The sequence below is a fragment of the Lethenteron reissneri genome, chromosome 41 (assembly GCF_015708825.2).
Source record: "Lethenteron reissneri isolate LAM-NWPU_2019-01 chromosome 41, ASM1570882v1, whole genome shotgun sequence".
NCBI lineage: Eukaryota > Metazoa > Chordata > Hyperoartia > Petromyzontiformes > Petromyzontidae > Lethenteron > Lethenteron reissneri.
In genome coordinates this window covers 2837405-2860840 of record NC_083819.1, presented here as the reverse complement: position 1 = coordinate 2860840, position 23436 = coordinate 2837405, and the positions used below count along the sequence as shown (strand labels likewise).

The window sequence follows — 23436 nt, the reverse complement described above, 5'->3', positions numbered from 1 at the left end:
CAACCCATCTTCCCCCCAAACTGGATACCTTTAATTTACTTTCAGTAGTTTAAAAATTAAAAACATTTGTACCCGCGATTCCTGATGTGAGGGACAAAGAGAACCCCTGCCCCCCCCCCCCCCCAAATAGAGAAGTCAAACTCCGCCTCGCCGAGGTGTCACACCTCCTGCTCACGTATCCTTACCAACTAAATCATTCTGACTGGAGACATCGCTGAGATCTCCCAAGAAGGAACGATGGCCGAGCAGACGAGGCGAACCACGTGGCAACGGGAAAGAGGGGGAATTTGCCCGAGAAGACGTCCTTGGTGGAGATTGAGTGCGGGGTTGGGCAACTGCTTGCGGAGGCCGTGATCCAGCAGTGGGTTGATCACGGCTAACGATGCCTTGATGACGAACGTGAGAAGGTTTATCCGAGAGGTGTTAATTCTCATGTGCACTCGTGGAATGCGTTAAGCAAAAATAAATGTGTGGGACTGCGTTGGAAATGGCGTGCAAGCACAAGGACATCACGTTTGCCATGAGAAAAATAAAAAATTAACCCGTAAAAACAAAGTTTTTCACTCTAAATCCTTTATATGCGTGGCGGCTAGAGTCTTCTCGTCCCCTGGCTTGAGATGGCTGCCACCTATGGGTCAGATGATTGTCTGCCAGCATTAAGCAATTGGTAATTAAATATTTTTAAAAAATTCCCTAAACAGTGTAAAAATTTTGGAAAAAATTTTTCACGAAATTTAATTGTCACGCACAACGAGTCTGTGTGGAAAATGTCAGCTTGATTGGATCACGGGAAGTGGGTTAAATAACGACAGAAAGATTTGCACGGTCGTAAGCAAGCACGCAAGCAAGCGAACTTCATATAAAGGATTTAAAAATGTGATAGTTTTTTTCCAGCGGGGGTGGAGGGGGAGGAGAGCGTGGATGCACGGTGAAACAAGCAAACGGAACAGGTTTATGTGACATCACAAGAGACGATGAAAAACACGGGAGTTGCATTCAAAGAGGATGAACAATCCACACATAACATAGCCACTCCGTAAAATAATCAGGTGGAGAGAGAAAAGCCAGTGAAGAAACAACGCACAGTTATTTGAAGATGTCAGCAGGAATAGGGAGGAGCATCACAAGTCGCTTAGGAAGTTAACGAGTGCTAATTAGCAGATGGAAGCAGAACATATTAGACAGAATCTTAAGAAAATTAGTGGAGGGATTTTGTTAATCGGTCACAAGAATCAAAATTGCAGATGAACTTGAGGACGAAATCCACACACTGCCCTCTGTTAACCGTACCCACAATAACAAAAAGGGCGCAGATACAATTCCCCATCCAGGGAGCACACAAACTTGAGATACCAGCATGCCAGGGGCAATCAATGCTGGCTCCTCACCTTCCCCGCGATAAATCCAAGCACAGTCGACATACTCTTTGGTTATTTCGGTAAAGTCACGTAGGTATAAAGTAAAATAAATCACGACGTTTCGATCGCAACACAAGCGGTCGTCCTCAGGCGGAAACAAATGCTGGATTATATTATTTCCGTCTGAGGACGACCGCTTGTGTTGCGATCGAAACGTCGTGATTTATTTTATTTGATACCTACGTGATTATAACCGAAAGAACCAAAGAGTATGGATTCCTGCAGTCACGAAAGCTTCAAATCAACACAGTCTACATGTTTTGATTTAAAGCTTTCGTGACTGCAAGGATTCATATTCTTGCTTCTTTCGGTAAAGTCACGTAGAAGGGAAATTATAAAATAATACAAATATTAAACAATACAATTCTCAGGTGATGATGATTGCCTGTGTTGCAGTCGAAACGTCCTGATAATTTTATTGTTTAATATATTTATTATTTTATTATTTCTCTTCTATGTGACTTTACCGAAAGAATTAAGAATATGAGAGTCTACGTGTTCCCGAGTTATCGCGATCTTCCCCAATTCAAGAAAAGTACGAACTCACTCCTCTGTTTTGCCTTCGACGGCGCTGCAAGTTGCTGCCGATTGGCGTTTTGAGTCTGGCCCCGTGCTTCGCCACCGTGATTATTCAAACGTTGCACGGTGTGTACCGTGCGTTATGTTGAACTTCTTTCGAAAGCGAACGTAGCCAACCGTTTGGTACCCCCTCGGATAACCACTGTGACCGTAAGGCACCTGATCATCTATTTAGCGCTGCATTGAACCGTTTGGACTGCAATGCTTAACCCCGTCAGAATGTCCCATCCGTCGTTTTTGTGAGAAACTACAACACCCAAAGAAGCAAACTACGACGTACAGCGAAATTAAAGTAATCCCAATGTTAGAAGTGGTTTTTTACCCTTTTATCTGGCAACAAACTGACATCGTTTTTTACAAGGAGTCATGTTTGCGTAGACCACAATGCCTGCAGTCATAATGCAAAAAAACATAACTCGGATAATGTATGCACTGTATGCACATCAGAGAGGACTGTGCACATTATCAGAGCTATGTTTTTTTGTTTGCATTATGACTGCAGGTATTGTGGTCTATGCAAACATGACTCCTTGTAAAAAAAGGTGACAGTTTTGTTGCCAGATAAAAGGGTAAAAAAACAATTATCAGATTTTTTTCTTCTGGCAAATGAGGTTCCAATGGTGATCCCAATGTTCCTATATCCTGCTGAATAGCTCTGTGGTGTATTTTCGGATTGAACCTTGTGTTGTTCGGCACAATGTCCGACATTGAGCTTCACTTACTGGGATGATTCGTCTTCACGATCTTGAGAAACTGCGGGTAGCATCTTCAGGAACAGTTCATGAAAACCCTCCCAAGCACATGCAGCGAAACGTCAGACACACCGAACAACACAAAAACCCAACGGAGACCTGTCTAGAATTTTTGGTTTTAAGCTGCCAATAATACGCCTCTATATCGTCGCGATCTATGAGTAATAATATATTACGCTTCAAATCAAAAAGAATAATAGATTGCATTTAAAATATGTGCAGCCTACTTGATCCGCAGAAGCGTATATATAACTTTCGATTTAAAGCTTTCGTGACTGCAGGGAATCACATTCTTGGTTCTTTCGGTAAGTCACGTAGAAGCGAAATAATGAAATAATAAAAATATAAAACAATATTATTTCCCTTCTACGTGACTTTACAGAAAGAACCAAGAAAAGGTATATATAACCTTTCTCGGAGTCTGAAAAAAATACGTCACGTTTGTGCAATCTCACATCGACAGCAAATTGAGTAATGTTGGCTTTCGGGGACACGGGGTCCAGCGCCTACATATTTGTTCAAAAGAGGGCAGTCGCGGTCGGAGTGTCCTGCCCGTTCCCCTGAGCTCACTGGCACGGTCAGGCTGAGCCACCTCAGCATTTATTTTATTTCACCGCGTCCACGTGTCCACTCACCAACAACTTAGACAGGGAAAGCCTCAAATGAGTCTCGAGGCTCATCGTCGGGAGGGTCAGACGCGGCCTGCATTGTGCGTTTGGCAATGCCCGAATGCAGCACGGTTGAGAGTGCCTACACCGAGGAGATGGAGTGATGAGATGAGTTTGTCTGCACGTGCTGGGCTGGATTGTGTCCATCATGAGATCGTGGGAGCTGGTGGCGGCTTTTGGAAGGAGGCGTTCGATCAGTCGTGGATTGATCATGGCTGACGATGTTGATGATATAGTAGTAGGTTTTTACCCTTTAAACTGGTACAAAACTGACACCTTTATACAAGGCATCATGTTTGCAATAACCACAACACAAGTGCAAACATGATGCCTTGTATAAAGGTGTCAGTTTTGTACCAGTTTAAAGGGTAAAAACCTACTACTATATTTTGCCACTGGTAAAGGAGGTCTCATGATGTTGATGATGATGATGATGATTTTCCCGCACCGCCGATTAGTACCGTCGGTTACGTATTGTGTGAATGAAGTTAAATATAATACCTACATTGCATGTATTAGAAACGTAGAGTTACGTGAAGAAATGCCATGTAATATGAGAGAACACTCAAGCTCTGTACTGATCCATTAAACAGTCCGTTTTGCCGTACTGATGTTCCATGGCTGCCTCGCATCTTAATGGGTGTGAGAGTTTTACAAATGCACATAATCCACAAAGTTTTCTCCAAAAGTGTATCATCAGAGGCATGCAACACCAAGCCGAGTCCAATGCCAAAGGACACACTTTTTTGCAGGGATTTTAATCGGAGGCGCGGGGAAAGGACAACAAACTGAACACAAAAAAGCAGTTCTAAAGAAATTAGTTTTCAATCTAGATTTAAAGTGCATGGCTCCAGCGGCTTCCTAATATCAGAAGAGCGTTCCAGACGGCCGCAGAAGCACACATGAAAGCACGCGATGCAGTGACCGTCTTTGTTCAATGGCCAGCCAAAAGCCACTGCGAGGATGACCAGAAATTCGCCAGATGAGTTAAGCTCTTTGACAAGATGTGGCAAGCAATTTCTGTGCAATGAGCGCTACCTTGTAATTATTTTGGTTCGGCAACAGGAAGGATATGCAGCTCGGCGAGCACTGGACGGACACGGTCGGATCCTGCAGTACCTGTCACGACACGTGCCAGAGAATATTTTACACGCTGCAGCTTGCTAATGTTTTTGCCAGACGTCACGTAGATTAATGAGTTGCAATAATAGAATCTTCTCGATACTATGCTACAGGTCACCGTGTTGGCTATGTTACTACTCAATAGTGGTGGAATGTTGTAGAGCCCTGATATAAAAATTGCAGGACGTTTCTCTATTTTGCACGTGGTGATCAAACGATATACTCTGGTCGAGTATGGTTCCGAGCCTCTTTCGAAGAGTAGAAATCTTCGAGGTTACCGAGGCTCTCCATATCTAACTTTGACTTCACTGCGGTGTACAATTGTCTATCATGAGCATGTTGATGGAACTTGATGTCATGCGATCGGAGGGACGTATGTTTAAAATAGGAAGGGCCCGAGGATAGACCCCAGTGGTATGTTAACTCGACATGGCATAGGCGATGACTGTTCATCGCCCAGCGTGACAAACTGTGACCGACCATCTAGGTTTGACTCAATCCACCCCATTTGGCCGTCCGATGAGTATCTCACGGTCGATGGTGTCGAAGGCGGCTGAGAGATTGAGGCCAGCCAACGCTGCGGCGCACCGGTCACCCATAATCTTGTCGAGGGCATTAGCCATCTTGGTAGAGCCGTCTCATTGCTGTAGAACTGCCGGTATGCCGACTGCAACGGGTGGAATCTGCCCGTCACAGTAACGTGGGGAGGTCACCGCTTCGGGCACAGGTGCTCTATGACCTTTGAAATCGTACTCAGGTTTGAGATGGGGCCGATAGTGAGCAGGGTCACTATGGCTCAAGCCAACTTGTTTCAGGAGCGGTGCTAGCTGCGCCATTTTGAATCGGTCTGGAAAACAGGCCTCGCTGAATGAAAGATTTGCCGGGTGTACGATCAGCGGCGCAAGCAACGTCCAAGCATGATTTGAGAATCGGCGTGTGGATGTGGTCGAGCGGCAATGTCTAATTTTCAGCCGTGCGATGAACATCGACACCTCTGCCACCGATGTTGGTGCCACGGTCTCGCGTTTAACATTTTGTTTTTCAACATTAATTTCACATTTCATATTTGTTGTACAGTATATGCTTTAAAAGCATGCTGGTTGGATGCTTGACCATGCTTAGAGGGGCGATTGCATCGAGAACCTGGCCCGTGTCCCCCTTATTCTGACTCAGTATAGAATTGTTATGCAATCTCAGTATAACTATTCCCTCATTCTGCATTATTTAGCTAACGTGGATATAGTAATGTATTAGGACCCTGGTTTGTGAGAACTTGGATGACTGTATCAACTTCCACTGAATCGAATGCGCTTTTGTAATCTACTAAAGCTAGGGAAAACGGTGTTGTTTTTTACTGCATTTTCTATAATCTTACTGCTTCAACATTCCTTTTCTAGAAATAGCTTGTCCTCCTGGTTGGTGAGCTTCTACATTGAAGATGTTTACCAATACAAATGGATTCGAGAACTAATGGCCTGAAGATAATTGGTGAAATAATTAACCGTCTCAGATTCAATTATGACAATCACTGGTAATGAACTTACCTGATATAGACGAGGTCAAATCTTCATATATGTTGTTGCATAATGTTTTAGGAGGCATTTATCAGGAAAAGTTTTTCAAGTATTTTTTTTTACAAACGATTTGGGTTTATGCTGAAACTGAGTATTGTGTTTTCCATGCCCAATGTTGATGATTTAGGACCAAAATCTCCCCCAAAAAATGGCGATATATCTATTATCTTTGCATATAATACTATGTGTTTGATAATTATAAATACTATGAACAAAGTAAAATAGGGCTATATTCAAAATATATATGGAAAGTCTTATTAAAACCCTGCAATGGAAAATGTGTGGGAAATTATGTAACACATATATTGCTGATCCTTGATTTATTTCTGTAAATATATATGAATATATCAATTCAAGTCACACAAACAACTGATATATGTATATGCACCACCGATTAACTCCAAATCGTTATACGTCTAGTCACAAGGGACTTTAATTACAATACATATAGTGCAATTGTGTAACGTGCATTCTTTTGTGCATCCACATGAGACGATATTGCTGCACAACTGACTCTGGAAGTGGAGCAATTCCCGCATGAACGACGAGTTCGACAAATGCATCTGCCAGTCCACCAAAGTTTGTGACTGCTGCAAGTTGGCCAAGTGACACGACTAGGCCTTGGACATCTATCACCAGACACGACGTTCCACCAAACTAAAACTAGAAACTAAAATATTTTATTTCTATTTTACCAGGTTAGGCCCACTGAGTCATATAGCTCTTTTTCAGAAGCCACCTGGTCACAAGTTATAGCTCAACGAAGTGGCTTATCACGTGGACATTTGTAGCAACCAAATGCTCTAAACACATTTCTAAATGTGGAGGGAAAACCCGGAAGACCTGGAGAAATATCCATGCCACTACGGGGAGAGAGAACATACAGACCCCAAATTTACAGGTGTCAGGGTCGAGATCGAACACACGACCTCCTGTCTACCAAGCGAGGTAGTTAACATCTCGGCACCGTGGCGCCCACTACCCTCTGGTGGACAGGTCACACCTTTGGATATCACAATGGCTACAATGGCGTGATTGTCAGTCCTTGGGCTTCCACTTGCGTATGCATGGACAAATGCCACAGTCATCAGCTCGTTAAAGCAGAACTCAATGCACCGTGCAGTGATCTCACGCACGTAATTCACACGTAACTTGTAACGTAACGTTACTTGTAACACGTAATGCACACGTAACTTGTAAAGCGAAGAGAGAGAACGACTCAGAGGCACCGAGGACGCACAGGCAAGCGGGAAGGCAGCCACGTAATGAGCCAATGCCAACAATTTGCCCCAACTATACGATTCTCTATACATATATATTACGTTATCAGCCAATTCATGAGTCCATAATAGACGTATTTTGGGTTAGATCACGTAAATATATAAATGTGTCGTTAAACCCTCCACCACCTGACACAGCCAACTGGTAAGGGTTGTCACGTAAACAGAATGTGCCAATTCGTCATTAGTATGGCGGGTTTAATGACATATTTATATATTTACGTGATCTAACCCAAAAAAACGCTCTATTATGGATAATATTGGTCGCGAAAACCTTATACGTGTTAAACCAATTCATGATTCATGAGTATTTCCATGTGGGAGGAAAGCGGAGCCCTCAGAGAAAGCCCACGCATGCGAGAGGGCAACGCTCTATCCCAGTGGTTTCCACCTAGGCCTCCGCGAACCCCTGGGGGTACGTGGCAATGCCCCAGGGGGCATGTGAGGTGGTTTGTAAGTGCGTGAAATGAACTACTATAATGAGCCAAGAATGTCTGTGTGTCCCGCGCGTGACGTCACTCCACGTCGGCCAGCCCCCCTCATTAATACTCATGAACAAGTGACGTCCTCCACGTGGACCCCCCCTCCCTCATTAATAATCATAAGTGGGTGACGTCACTCCATATCGAACAGCCCCCCACATTTATAAATCATGAAGAGGTGACGTCTTCCAAATGGACACCCTCCTCCCCCATTAATATTAATTAGCAAGTGACGTCACTCCACATGGGGGGGGGGGCGAGCCGCCTCCTCCCAACCCTCACTACAAAGGCAGAACCCTCACGTCACGTGATCTCCGTAACGCTGTTGAGACATCGAAGTAAAAAGGACGTCGTGATGAACAAGGGATTATTACCTTTAAATGAAATATGTCTGTGTCACCGCGCCCTTACAAATTGCACACGCATTAATGCAATGAATATCACGTCGCGATCTGCTTTTCGCTTACAAGTTTCAGATTTACTGAACTACACTCGTCCTTGCACGGGCAAAAGGCTAGTGATATCATACATCAGAGTCATTGGTGAATAATCATGTGTGAATCTGCCAATATAAAATAACTACGATAACATTCGAATCCATATGGTGGCCTAGAGCGATATAAAATACCTTTCTGAACTCATTGATCGGAAACAACGTGGTTTCAAAGAGTGACCTGCGAGCATGTTGTTGTTTTTTGCTATTCGCTTGCAATTACTCGCCAGTTAAGATACCTCACAAAATGGACAATTGGTGAAAATATTGATGCTCATTTTTCACACGTTCCTTTCTCAGAACCATGTTGGGTTAGGCAAGGGTGGTGGAGTTGAGAACCACCGCTCTGTCCCATACAGATGGGACGGGTGGAGTGCGCATTTTTGCTGTACTGCCTTCTCCTGGTGAGCCAGGTGCAGGGATTCTTCCAACATTTGTGCGATCCACCAGTCCCCACTGCCTGCACGGTGCTGGATGACAGGCGCACACAGGCAGCCAGCACCGGCATGCATTGTGCACTCATTGCCCCGGGTCGTTTTCTTCGTCTCGTCAACATCTCATCAGCAGTGCGGCCACGTGTCCCGCGTGCCGTGGCGAGGTCCTCTTGACACGAAAACCGCTGACAAGCATGAAGGGGCGTTCGTTGTTTTTCGGACCCATGTCAGACTCTGAAGGCTTGTCCCCAACTCCCTGCTGCTGCTGATGCTTCGCCACGCCACGAGTGACATTGGCTGCAGAAACTGGGCGCGCACGCAAAACCGAGGTTAGTGTCACCTGGCACGTCGTGCCGGTGCTGATAAGGAGACGGCTCCGATCCGTATAAAAGGGAAGACCTCCGCCGTTGTAAAGGCAGTCCAGCAGCGAGCAGAGTTCTGGGAATAGTAACCCAGCTCTCTCCTCTCTTCGGACTCCTCCAGGACTTCTCTCGCCTACTGCTGACCACCACCTCTCAACAAACACCGCAGCCATGTGGAAGCTACTCCTGGTGGCTTTGGCGTTTGCCCTTGCAGGTAAGTCCCACTCACTGCTCTACGCACAATCGGAGTGATTTATACAGAGAAGAGTTGTGATGTCCGACGTTTCCCTCCACGTGCTTGTTTAGCACGTGGAGAGAAACCTCGGGCACCAAGCCGGACAACACGAGCCGACGAACCGTAAAACTGTATCGGGGAGCCGTATAGCACAACTTCAAAAAAAACACGCAGCGTCTAAAATTCTTCTTCGGTGTGTCCAGTATTGGAGCTTACGGGGAGCGGCGGCAGAGTGGTTAATGTGCCGCGTTGTGAGCCCGGCCACCTCAGTTGAATTCTCACCCCCGGATAATGTCAGTGGAGAGCGCCATCTGAACCCGCGCTGGGCCTCCCGCAGGTAGACTCAGCCTTAAGTGAGTACCCGATTTAAATGCAAAGATCGGCATTCAAGAAGATAAAGGCTGCTGCGCACCTCGTGCGCACCTACTAATAACCGATGACACTTTCCCCAACAGCCTACAGAGGCTACGCAGGGGATCTTAATATTTGTGTTGTGGCTCAGTATAGCGGCTATATAGTGTTAATAATGGCATTTTTTCAGGATTGTCTCACAGAGTCTATGATAAAAAATTCTTTTCTGCAGAGGTCCTGCGTTGGGATATTTTGGTCGATTACTTTAGAAAACCGGCGTAGCCCAAGTCTTATTTCAGTACTCAAATATCAGCAGAACTCTATTAAGCCCTCAACTAAAACGATTGCTGAAGTCCACCAGCCTATCAGCTTTCGAGACCAAAATCATTAAGCTTCGTTTGTTGCAGCAAGTAAACTGCGACCCCGTTTCGACTCTCTGGGTCTCATCAGCAGGTAATACGACGTTGCATTCCGTGTCCGCAGACACACGTATGGATTTAGCCTATGTGACTTTCCGGATCAATTTCAGCAGGCAGCATTTGTTTAAGTGAGTAAACTCGGAACCGGTTTTGACCGTCTGGGTCTCATCAGCAGCTACTACAGCATTTTTTGGTTGTTTCGGTAAAGTGACTTTGTTTCGGTAAAGTGACTTTACCGAAAGTGACTTTACCGAAAGAACCAAGAAGATGAATCCCTGCAGTCACGAAAGCTTTAAATCGAAATTTACTACAGCATTGTTACGTTGCTGCGGCCGAATGGTAACTCTTTAAGCTGTTCATAATAGCGCTTTATTTTGTGTCGTTAAACCCGCCACCACCCGACACAGGCGATCAGTAAGGGTTGTCACGTAAACAAAACGTGCCAATTCGTTACTTCTCTGACACACCGGTGTGTTGGAGGAGTAAACCCACACAGCATTAACCGCTCGCCTGATGATGATGATGATGATGAAGAAGACGCAGCATAAAGTCTTCGCGCTCTCACCCTCGTCACCCCCCCCCCCCCTGTCCTCTCCGTGGGTTGCAGATGCGCAGTTCCAGCCGGGGAAGGTTTACCGCTACTCGTACGACGCTTTCTCCGTGTCTGGGCTGCCCGAACCTGGCGTGAACCGCGCGGGACTCAGCGGCGACATGAAGATCGAGATCCAAGGGCACACGCACAACCAGGCCACTCTGAAGGTGCGAGTGTTGTCCACAGCAACAACCAAACAACCAAACAACCAAATAACCAAACAAACAAACAAACATCGTCAGCGACGGTCAACATCACTCGCTAAGAAAGTAGCGGCGAAGTGCCCACGGCGCTCTTTTTTTTTGGTGCCAGGCTAGGTGCGCTTTTGAAGCGATCGCGTTAAATACAAAAAATGCGTCGTCGGAGACGCGGCTCACTGGCAGGAGGTCACGGGACTGACCCTCGGCTAAATCTTGACTTAAAGCTTTCGTGACTGCAGGAATTCATATTCTTCGTCACGTAGATAGGTTATTTGAATCCTATCTACGTGACTTTACCGAAAGACCCAAAGAATATGACCCCTTGCTGTTTATGGTTTGACGGATCGAGATGAGTGGCAGACGCATCACCTAATGGTTGTGTTCGAGGGGGCTGATAACCCCCCCCTCCCACTCGCCGCCCCCCAACGTGAAATGTCTGTTAGCATAACAACAAGTAAACACAAACAACAACAATAGCGGCGGCGACATCACCACGGCGGTTGTGCCAGGCTAAGTGCACTTTAAGGTCACGCGAAGTGTCGAACGCCCGTTGGCAGTAGGTCACGGGACCGACCCAGGTGGTGCCATGGGTTGACTGACTGAGATGAATTGGCCGATGAGATGACTGGCCGATACACACCAACTATACACATGTACATGCATTCAGACACGTACACACGCACACAGAGTACACAGAGGTGTGTCGTTTTGTGTTGAAGGACTTCTTCCTCTGTGTTCTTGAAACATGTGTCTTGGACTTCATTTGTGCTCCACTGCCAATGCAGAAAAGTGGTGGGTCCATTGCCCCCCCCCCCCCCCTTTTGAGACCCCGAATATTTGTATTTTATCGATATTTATCATCCAAAAAAATATCTTAGTTTTTGTTTTAATATGCAGGACCCCCCCCCCCCCCCGCTCGCCCGCCTTGTGAAGTTTCCAGATCCGATTCTAATGCAACGTGCATGTGTGTACGTACTAAATGTTGAACTTCTTTCGCGCCGTACGTAGCCAACCGTGCGTCGGGAAGGACGCGCACACAAAGCCACTTCTAAAGGAATGAGTGTTCAACCCCCCCCGTGTCCGTCTCTGTTGGTCATGACCCCGTGCAGATTACGCAGGTGAACTTCAAGTATTTCCTGGGGCCGTGGCCTTCCGACTCGTTCAACCCGTTGACAGCGGGGTACGACCACATCATCCAGCAGCTCCAGGTGCCCGTAAGGTTTGACTACAGTGCCGGCCGCGTCGGAGACATCTACGCTCCGCCCCAGGTCACCGACACCGCGGTGAACATCATCAGGGGAATCCTCAACCTCTTCCAGCTGTCCCTCAAGAAGAACCAGCAAACCTTCGAGCTCCAGGAGGTATGGCAGCAGCAGCACGTCTGTCAGCACTCACATCCGGAGGCCCCGACGCACACATTTTATTCCTTCCCGTGTTCAGCGTTTATCATAAACGAGCCTCGGTGCCGCGTCATTGCAGGACACAGGCGCCTCTTTAATAAGTAACGGCAGTGGATGATGATGCCTCGCGCAGTCAAACGTCTACGTATCCGACTGTCACATGGTCACCACCATCAATTTAGCTGCCCGCACCCAGTGCCAGGGCTGTCATTTGTGCTCGGTGTAACTGCGGATTGCTCACAAGCCGTTCGCCCAACTTGACTCTTACTCCTCCACATTCTCGTTCCATCGCGCTCCGTTGTGGCCGCGCAGACCGGCGTGGAAGGTGTCTGCCAGACGACCTACGTCGTCGGACAGGGCTACCGCACCAACGAGATGGCGGTGGTGAAGACCAAGGACCTGAACAATTGCGACCACAAGGTTTACAAGACGATGGGAGTTGCCTACGCTGAGCGTTGCCCGTCTTGCCAAAAGGTGCGCCTTCTAAACTTTTTTTTTATTTTAATAAGACGCTGTCTTCCTCGCCTGCTATGCAGGAGGTCGGGGGTTCGACCCCGACCCTGACGCCTGCTCTATATTTGGAGTTTGCAATGATCTCTCTCCACGTGGTCGCGTGGATTTTTTTTCTCCGGGTCCTCCAGTTTTTCCTTCCACATTTAGAAACATGCCTTTAGACTATTTAGATTATTTTGATGCTATAAATGTGCAAATGATAAGCCACTTGGTTGAACTTTCATTTGTGGCCAGGTGATTTGTTTACCTCTCTTGTACTTTGCACTCGTGTCATGTTTTTTTGTATTGTTGGTTGTTATAACGTTCTTACCACTGGACATCTGTGATGAAGAGCTTCATAGCTCATCGGATTCCTCCAGTATAAATAAATATTCTGATTCTGGCATTACCAAGGACATTGATGATATCATGTAAACCGGGCTCATCAGAGCAGGCCCCGGGGGTGGGGGGGTGGGGGGGGGAGCGAAATAAATATATATTTTAAAAAATCATCATCAGCAACATTCATGATCAATCCACTGCTGGACTAAGAGCCTCGTCCAAGCTGCTGCCACTTCCCAGGATCCTGCGACATAACGATTCACCCAGCACCCCGTCGCATGAATTGACGTCGTCGCTTCTGGAAGTTAGGATGATGACATTTATATTCCCCCCTTACATTGGCGAGGCACTCCAAGGTGCCTTACATGAAGTCTATTAATCATTATACATCACCATATCGCACTTAAACATTAATTATGCAGCGTTCAACTGTGTACCACACCGCAGCGTGTGTGTAATCGCTGAGGACATGCCTTACAATAAGTTTGATCGATATACATTATTCCACGACGATGAAATATACAGGAAGATCTTCACTGTTGTACTGTGGTACCATATGAAAGCAGCCCTTTAGTAGGTTGCCAATGGTTGCATCTTGTACAAACATGTAAACATTTCATAACAATGCTCAGTATTTATCCAGGATAATAATAATTTTACATGTTTTTTATGCTGTCAAAAGTGATGTCATCCGACACCATGTGACAGCGAATGAATCAAGCAGAGCACGCACGTTCATTCACAGAAGCGACGTGAGATTATTGTCAGATTATTTCGAAAACTAAATTCTCTCCAGATCAATAGGAAATTAATAGCTAGGCCTGAGTTTTAAGACCCCACGTAGTGGATGATGATGATGAAGCAGATGATGATGGTGATGGTCCCATGATGTAGCTGCTCACCCCGAGCTCTCATTACTCTGGTAGTGCGTTGTCTTTGAACTGTGCGCCTTTTGACGTCATCTGGTCGAACACCATATGAGACTAGGCTCTAAAGAAAGCTGTCTCTGGTGTGGACCAATCAGTTTCAAAGACAATGCATAAATTATGAGAGTATTGTTTTTTTGTTTGCATTTGACTGCAAGTATTGTGGTTAATGTAAGCATGATTCCTTGTTGCCGGAAAAAAAAGGGGAAAAACCCTATTAGTATATTTTGATGATTGTTTTTTACCCTTCTATCTGGCAACAAAACTGACACCTTTTTACAAGGAGTCACGTTTGCATAGACCACAATACCTGCAGTCATAATGCAAACAAAAAACATAACTCTGATAATGTGCACAGTCCTTGAAGTTGATTGGTCCACACCCGAGACAGCTTTCTTAGAGCCTAGTCTCACATGGGTTGGACCAGATGACGCCAAAAGGCATTATGACTGCAGGTATTGTGGTCTATGCAAACGTGACTCCTTGTAAAAAGGTGTCAGTTTTGTTGCCAGATAGAAGGGTAAAAAACAATTATCATATTTTTACTGGCAAATGAGGTACCCATGGTAGTATATTTTGGTACTGGCAAAGGAAGTCCCATGATGGTGATGGTCGTGTTTGTGGCAATGCAGATGAACAAGAACCTGCGTAGCACTGCCGTGTACAGCTACGCCATCTTCGACGAGCCCTCCGGCTACATCATCAAGAGCGCACATTCCGAAGAGATCCAGCAGCTGAGCGTGTTCGACATCAAAGAAGGGAACGTGGTCATTGAATCAAGGTGAGGGGGGCAATGTTAACTCCCTCACCTGGTATGCAGGAGGTCGTGGGTTCGATCCCGACTCTGACGCCTGCTTATTTGGAGTTTGCGTGCTCTGCCTGTGGTCACGTGGATTTTTATTTGGTCCCTCCGGTTTTTTCCGTCCACATTTAGAAACATACGTTTAGAGTATTTGGCTGCTATACATTTCCACATGATAAGCCACTTTTTAATTAAATATACAAGAACATGATATACTTGGAGTTTGCTCCCGATGTTTAGTTTAATCCGAAAATGAGGCACAGATAAGAAATATCCGAGGATTGAGATTTTTTTCATCACGTGGACAACGCAATCGTTTGTTGGCACGAAAAACACACGTCTGAAACCAAAAAAATTGATCGCAAATTGTTCTTGCAAAATAATCTGGAAAAGATCCAGAATGCTTCATGTCTGAAACCCGTCCGTCGTATTCTATGCTACTGAACACGTGACCCTGTGACCCACGTGTGTTTTGCAGGCAAAAGCTGATCCTGGAGGGAATCCAATCTGCTCCAGCAGCCAGCCAGGCAGCTTCTCTGCAGAACCGCGGTGGACTCATGTACAAATTCCCGTCGTCAGCTATCACCAAGACGTCGTCCCTCTTTGTGACCAAGGGAAAGAATCTCGAGTCAGAGGTAGAGTGTTGCGCCCTTACGGGATGTGTACATAAACCCGTGAATGACACAGCTCACACGTGCATCAGGCGCATCGTTGGCACGGTGTATTAATTACCAAACTGATACCGAATATTAGTTCGGCAACCTTAAATATTGCAGAGCAGAAATCGATTTGCAATAAAAGTAATAAAGGCACGTTAACGGTGTACTTACCTTTTTATGGAAATAATTATTTTGGGGCATCCATTCATTGGAACAAATATATGGTAAATATATGTATTCTGTAAGGAAAATCTTTTGTACGGAAGATTATGTTTCACTAAGTAGCAACAGCATCTCTTAAAGTGTGCATCTGTTTAACCATATTAGCCATTAAGTCCACAATAACCTAAGGGCAATTTAGGGCAACTGTTGCAAGCAATCGTCTTTTGCATTAATTGCCGCACAATTTTCGCTTGTAAACATGTTGATATCCAAATACTGTGTCGATTAATTTGAACATTGCCCCAGCTTTGTGGAAAACTGGGAAAGCAATCAAGTCACAGACAGAAGTCACATGACCACCAAATGTTGTGTTATCGAGGCAAATCATTGCTCATCCAATACAATTTCCGACAAACTACAAACTACGTATTTGACTGCCTATCTGTGACTCTACACCAGTGGTTCTTAACCTGGGGTGCACTCTCATAAACATTAAACAATTTATTTACGATTGAGAACCAAAGGTAGTGCAAGGCTACAGTAAATTTGAAAAAAACCACTGCTCTACACCACGGCAATACCAAGCTGCAGCGGCCGCTCAGAGTAAATGCCCCGCCGCTGACGATGACGCCTTGCCGCAACGCTGCCCTCGTGTGCCCCTCTGTTCGCAGATCCACACCGTACTCAAGCACCTGGTGGAGAACAACCAGCTCTCCGTCCACGAGGACGCGCCCGCCAAGTTCCTCCGTCTCACCGCCTTCCTTCGCAACGTGGACGCCGACGTCCTCCAGTCACTCTGGCACAAGCTCCACCAGCAGAAGGACTACAGGTGCGGTGGGCTCCGTGCTGCTGCCCGGCAGGGCTTCTTGAGCTTGTTTTTGGGGGGTAGATTGCGTAAATGTATAAATGCTAGAATGGAAATAATAAAATAATAAAATAAAACATAATAAAATAATGAGAATAAAACATAATAAAATAATAAAAAGTAAACATAATAAAATTATTCTCACGACGTTACGGCCACAACGCAAGCAGCCGTCCTCAGGTGAAGAACAGGTCTGTCGAGAAACGTCGTGAGAATTATTTTATTATGTTTTATTTTTATTATTATTATTTTTTTTATTATTTTTTTTTATTATTTTATTATTTCCATTCTACGTGATGACTTTACCGAAAGAACCAAGAAGATGAATCCCTGCAGTCACGAAAGCTTTAAATCGAAATGTATAAATGCTGTGTCGTTAAACCCGCCACCACCCGACACAGCCAACCAGTAAGGGTTTGGCACGTAAACAGAATGTCGTGATCTATGAATTTTCTATCTACGTGACTTTACTGAAAGAACCAAGAGTATAGATTCCTGCAGTCACGAAAGCTTCAAATCAAGATCAATATTGCCCATAACGAGGACAGCACCCTTAAGGAATATTGCATAGCTAACGAGATGGTAGTTATAAATGTCCGCTGGCTGACGAATGACCGCTTGCAAAAAAAGTCATCAACGTAAAAAAATAATTCTCTTAATTGAACAACATTGGAGCTGCTTTCAATAAAATACCGGTTTTGACTGTCATGCATTGCACGTAGCTGTCATGTGAATAGCAGCTTGTAAAGTGCTCGCACATTAGGGGGAAATCAACTGACCCTGCATGTTGCCGCTGTTGTGGTTCTGCGTTCGTGACAGGCGCTGGATTTTGGACGCGGTCCCAGCCATGGCCACATCCGAGGCACTGATCTTCCTGAAGCGGACGCTCGCCAGCGAGCAGCTGACTACGGCCGAGGCCACACAGATTGTCTACGGCACCCTGAGCCATCAGCTGGCCACTCGCGATTCGCTCAACTACGCACGGGTAACAGAGCCGGCTGTGTGGTCTCTTGCTCAATTTGTTGTTTTTGACCCAGCACCTTCCGATTAGCACGGATGGCTACGTACGGTGCGAAAGAAGTTCAACATGCATGCATATTCTACAAGCTGGGAAACGCATGTAATGCCGAGTAGAAATCATTATCATAATTTACACCTCTTAGTCAAACGACTGGTGGCCTAAGGCCACCACCAATGCTGTGCTGGTCGTGGGAATTTTTTTACCATACTTCACCATGCTGGTCAGTGCAGGTTGGTGAAGCAGGGGCCCAGAAACAGTTTGGATATCACTCGCCACTGAGGCTAGCCATGCCTTGTGTAGTATTTGTGTAGTATTTGTGAAGTATTTGTGAAATCTGTGTGTTCCGTGGGAACTCAAAAAGATTTGTAAAATGTGATTCTGCCATTTGAAGATACCATCTATTGGTCAACCTTTTGGAAATGCTAATTGTATTGTGTTAATGTAAAGTCTCCGATCAACCCTGCTTATATGCAAATAAATTGGACTAGTGTGCACAACGTGCATGCAATGGACACCAGTTTAGTGCCACCGTTTCGACGAATGGCATTTCAAACAAACTGCCTTCTCGATGCGAATTACAATTTTTGCAACGGAATTTAGAGAAGTGCAATCTAGTCCTACGAGAAAAGTGTTGGCAATTTTAATTTTTTTAAAGGAAGGCTTTCAATCACTCCCTCCTTCCCTCCCGCTGTGCGAATGGCCGTGTCTCCGTGCAGGATTTGCTTCACTCCAGCTTCATCAGGAACCGTCCCATGCTGCGCAAGACCACGGTGCTGGGATACGGCTCGCTCGTCTTCCGCTACTGCGCCAACACCGTCTCCTGCCCCGATGAGTTGCTGCAGGTGAATTTGAGAGTAAAGCGTGAGCCCTGGGACTCGGTGACGCTTTATCGGAATAAACAAAAGAGAAAATAAAAAAGATGAACAGTCCTTTTGTGAATGCCCTAAGGCCTCTTCCCTATGTCGTGTCCTTCATAGGGATCGCTTGGCCATACTTCACCACGCTGGCCCGTGTGGATTGGTGAAGAGAAGGCCCAATGCTAGTTCGGATGTCACTTGCCGCTTATGTTAGCCACGGCCGGGAATTGTATGATAAATTAAAAGCAAATATAGACTCAGGATTATATTTAGCACTTCACTTAATCAGGTGAGAGCCCAATTAAATGTATGTTTTTGCAACGGAGAGCTGAAATCGGAAGTTGTGCAGGAGTAGTTACGTGATTTGATAATGTAGGTGCTGCTGATTTTCAAATTGGTTGGCTATTTTGGGCTACAGCCCTGATACATGCATGCTTGCTTCTGCAAATTAACACTTGATTTACATCATACAGTGAGATTTGGTAATTTCACTCTGATATGAGCAGATGGCTGCAGGAATGTAAAATCCAAGCACACAATTTATCGTATTTCTTGAGATCATTGGACAGATACAGTTCTTAAGGCGAGAGGTCACAGGTGCTATGGATCAGCAGAATGATTCGACATGTTCCAATTCTCATCTCCACAGTACAAAATCGTCCTTCATACAGTCAACAATCTAGTTTTGTGTAACGACTCAAAGCCGTTCACACTTAAGAAATACAGCTCATCATCTCCCTGTCATTCGTTGCTATCTCAACGTTGTACCGCAGTGGCAAGGTGTGGAAACGTTGGATGTGATCTGGGTGGGGCTGATGCAACGACCTTATGTACATGTGGAAACAGTACCCCTATTTTAACGTGAGGTCCCTTGCCTAAAACATCCCGTCGTTCACCAGCAATGATTCAAGCAAGCCTGGCTGCTGGCGAGACACTGTTAGTCATAAGCGTTCGGAAGTTTTCCTTTACTGAATCAATGCTGCTGAAATGGTGCACTCCCAGATAGCAGTGGGGCCTGCTGGGTTATGTAAGATATACTTTTATATTTTACGTGGAGAGACAGTAATACGAAGGAGACACATCATCGTCTGACTAGCTATCTATGCAGTCGCATGGCCGTGTGCGCTTGTGCTGCTCTGCACACTTTCCTGCGACAACTCGGCACATGCCACGCACTTCCGTCGCAACCGCCACGACGCAGCAATTGTGCGCGCGGTCGACGCTTTTGCACACACACAGCCCTTGACCTCGGTGACTTACGAAATAATTCGCCGTTGTGTTCTCTCGCATCCGCCTGTGTAGCCGCTCCAAGACCTGCTGAGCCAGTCAGCAGACAGAGCCGACGAGGAGGAGATCATCCTGGCCATCAAGGCCATAGGCAACGCCGGGCAACCCAGCAGCCTGAAGAAGATCCAGAAGTTTCCTGCCGGCGCAGGGCAAGTCCCTGGACGAGTACTCGACCCGTGTGCAGGCCGAGGCGATCATGGCGCTGAGGAACATCGCCAAGAGAGACCCGCGCAAGGTGAGCTCGTGCCCGCGCCGAGCCGCGGTGCAACGCACTCATCCTGCTCCCTCGACGCCGCGATGCGCTTGGAGGTCATTGGGTGGCAAGTTGTTGGTGGGCGCCAATCATCACCTGCAAAATGCAAAATGCAAAAAAGAAACCTCGCACAATATCCGCCTCTTTGTTTCACCCGTAATTGGCCATTTAGTGATAATTGGTTCTTTACCCTTCTATCTATCTGGCAACAAAACTGACAGTTTCTGGCAACAAAACTGACAGTTTTGTTGCCAGATAGAAGGGTAAAGAACCAATTATCATATTTTTACTGGCAAATGAGGTTCCCATAGTGTAGATGGCCATTTAGTGTTGTGCGTAAAAAAATCGCTAATATTTTGACCAAATTTGGACATATCTGATCCGGTCTTCCTCCAAGCAGGCAACTTACGATGGGGACCTCAGTCAACGGTCACGTGAGCGCCCGAGGTTGTGCGCTCATCCAGAGCGATCATTGTTCATCAAACACGGCGGTCATCAAACGGCCTGACGCGGCTTCTTCTCTCTCTCTCTCTCCCGTCGCTGTACCAAGTTGTCACGCCTGGCCACTTTGTAACCACACTGTCGTGATTTGCCCAAGCTCCATAAGTTGGACGCATTTAAATACGAAATTCATAATTTACATTCGGTGACTTGTTTACCATTTTCTCTATTTTACATTCATTTCGGTTATTTTTTGTCGGTGTTGTTCGCCGTTGTAACTTGCTGACCGGCCCATACTGGAGCATCTGTGGAAAAAAAACAAAGAGCTTCATAGCTCATCGGATTCTCTCCGGCAGTCTAAATTCTGATTCTGATTGCCAGTGACACAATTGCCCTAAATTTATTGAAGTGCAAGCCCATACCCCCCCTCTACCCCTCTCTCTCTCGAGATATTATAATTCCTCTCGACACACTTCATTACCCTACATCGCCCGTGTGCTTGCTGGGTAATGAGAGCGAGAGGTCGGCCTTTACCCGCTCAATAGCCCCCAGCTGTAAAATGCAGTCGGCGAAGTTTACGTAATCGTTTTCATTCTATTATTGCATTCATAAAACGGGATGTTATGTATAAGAGTACATTATGTAACGTTATCTGTATGTATTTCCAATTGAATATGTACATTTTGGATGTTCTCAGTGCAACAAATGCATGTTTTTTACACAATTGCCTCAATGACCCAGTCCAGTAGAAGTGTGACTATCAGCAATTGTAGCCAAAAATAATCAATAATAACTCAACACGTGTGATCTGCCATGCGCTGATATTTTTTTGGATATCCAGCGATGCTTAGTGAAACTGATTTTACGAACAGAAGCCATCTAAGAGCAATCTGCGACCAACAATTAAGACACGGTGCACACAAACAACATCAAAGATGCCACGTGGGGAATTATTCCCTGCGGTTGATGGTGGGTTCCCATTCAGTCTCAGGGTTAACATGAATTCACACACAACAAGCTCTTGCAACTGCGGCAATGACGAATCGAGCGCGTTATGTTCACACCATCACTTGCGTTTAATTAAGTCATGGATTTGTATGCAGCGTTTGTTTGCAGCTGCAAGCAGAGTTCCCCCCCCCCCCCTCAAACTCCATTTCTCGCGACCCACCACCACGCTATATTTTTCCTGCGTTTCCCAGTTTAATCCTCATTCAAATACTAAATAAATACACTTGGAGCGTGCACGTGTTACACGTAGAGAGTGCAGCGGTGAGTTCGTTGCGCTGCGAACCTGCCCGCCCAAGTTCGATTCCTGCTCACGGCCAAAACGTGACAATGATCTAAACCGGTCCTGCTGCCCCCCCCAATCCCCTAGGTCGACTCAACCTCAAATGAGTACCGAGTGTGGTGTGTGTATATATACCACTACTGGGGAGACAAAGGTGGCTGTGCGTGGTGTTGTCCACCCACACTCTCGCGTGCCGCGCCGGCCTTTATAGGTGCTCGCTAACAGCACTTGCCCTAACAGTCTGTTCAAGGCTATACGGGGAATCTTTGTATTCGTGTTCCACGTGGTGCAGCGTTAATTGCTTAGCGCGTCACGTGGGACGTGATGAACAATCGTAGGGTCGCATGCGGCGCGTAACGAGTTAATTTGTGTTGCTGCGGTTGCCGTGAGTCGTGAGCAACTGGAGTTTGAGCAACACCCTGGCTTGAGTTTTCGCTCTTAGGAGGCTGACCCATTAAGGCTCGCCACCCAAACATTCGGCGCGGGTGGCACCGACGCGTCTCCGCTAACGCCACCCTCTCTGTTTCATTCGCCGCCGCCGCAAAGGTGCAAGAGATCGTGCTGCCCATCTTCCTGAACGCGGCCATCAAGTCGGAGCTCCGGATCCGCGCCTGCATCGTCTTCCTCGAGTCGAAGCCGTCCGTGGCGCTGGTCAGCATGGTCGCCGTGCGCATCCGTCGTGAGCCCAACCTGCAGGTGGCGAGTTTCGCCTACTCTCAAATGCGCTCGTTGTCCCGGAGCAGCAACCCCGAGTTCAGGGACGTGTGAGTAACGCCGCACAGCAGCCACCGCCACTGCCACCACCACCACCACCAACAACGACAGCAAGAACATCAATAGCATTCGCATGCCTGTCAACCACCCTTATCGGTGCCCTACCTTATTATAGACCATTTCAGAGCTTATTAGTTATCCCGTGCCACGTATAAATCTCAACGTTCATTCTACAAAGTCCCATCACAAGGGAGAAACACAAAAAAAAACACATTAGACTGTGTTTGCCCGTATTGAAACGGCTGTACGCCGTGCGGACCTGAAAACTCAATTTCCCAGTATAAGAATACGGCTAAACCGTGTGAGTTGACAGCTATGCATTCACCACCACGGCGCCTGTGCCAGGCCAGGTGCACTTTGAGGTTATCGCGTGAAGTGTCGAAAGCTTTCGATCACACGTGACCTGCCGATCAACAGCGGTGTGCTCAGTTATACTGTTTCGTGGACTGAGGCAGGTGAATTTAGAAAATTCGTCCCTTGTTTCAACTGCTATGCCGGGAGATTGAATAATACCAGCGACCAGCGATTTCTGGATTGCAAGTCCAGTATGGTCATTTAATGATGCATCGATTTTTTTTTATTTATCAATTCTGGCAGTCACAATAAATGCATCGATTTGTGCCCACTAAGTCCCTGCACGATCCACCAATCCCACATCCAAGCCGGTGGATTGCAGGCGTGCAGGCACCGTACCGGTCGTGAGAGACACGCCACATCACCATTCTAAAATTGGTTTCCTTCGGGTCGTTAATCTGAATTGTATTTCTCATCCGGTTTGGTTCATCCAGTGCCGCAGCCTGCAGCGTGGCCATCAAGATGATGGGCTCCAAACTGGATCGCCTCGGAAGCCGCTACAGCAAGGCCGTGCACATGGACATGTTCAACGGTCTGTAGAGCCGCCGTCGA

The 23436-nt window shown here is 46.3% G+C and overlaps 1 protein-coding gene across 1 annotated transcript in view; it reads left to right on the top strand.

The window, feature by feature from the left end:
• Positions 1 to 9335: 9335 nt before the first annotated feature.
• LOC133352538 (vitellogenin-like) overlaps positions 9336 to 23436 on the top strand; it is a 33567-nt gene continuing 19466 nt past the window's right edge. The window contains 13 exon segments of the mRNA XM_061568248.1: positions 9336 to 9378; positions 10777 to 10928; positions 12071 to 12322; positions 12674 to 12835; positions 14754 to 14902; positions 15402 to 15558; positions 16416 to 16573; positions 17429 to 17594; positions 18347 to 18472; positions 19790 to 19906; positions 19908 to 20009; positions 22303 to 22520; positions 23319 to 23416. Coding sequence (XP_061424232.1) covers positions 9336 to 9378; positions 10777 to 10928; positions 12071 to 12322; positions 12674 to 12835; positions 14754 to 14902; positions 15402 to 15558; positions 16416 to 16573; positions 17429 to 17594; positions 18347 to 18472; positions 19790 to 19906; positions 19908 to 20009; positions 22303 to 22520; positions 23319 to 23416 — 1900 coding nt within the window.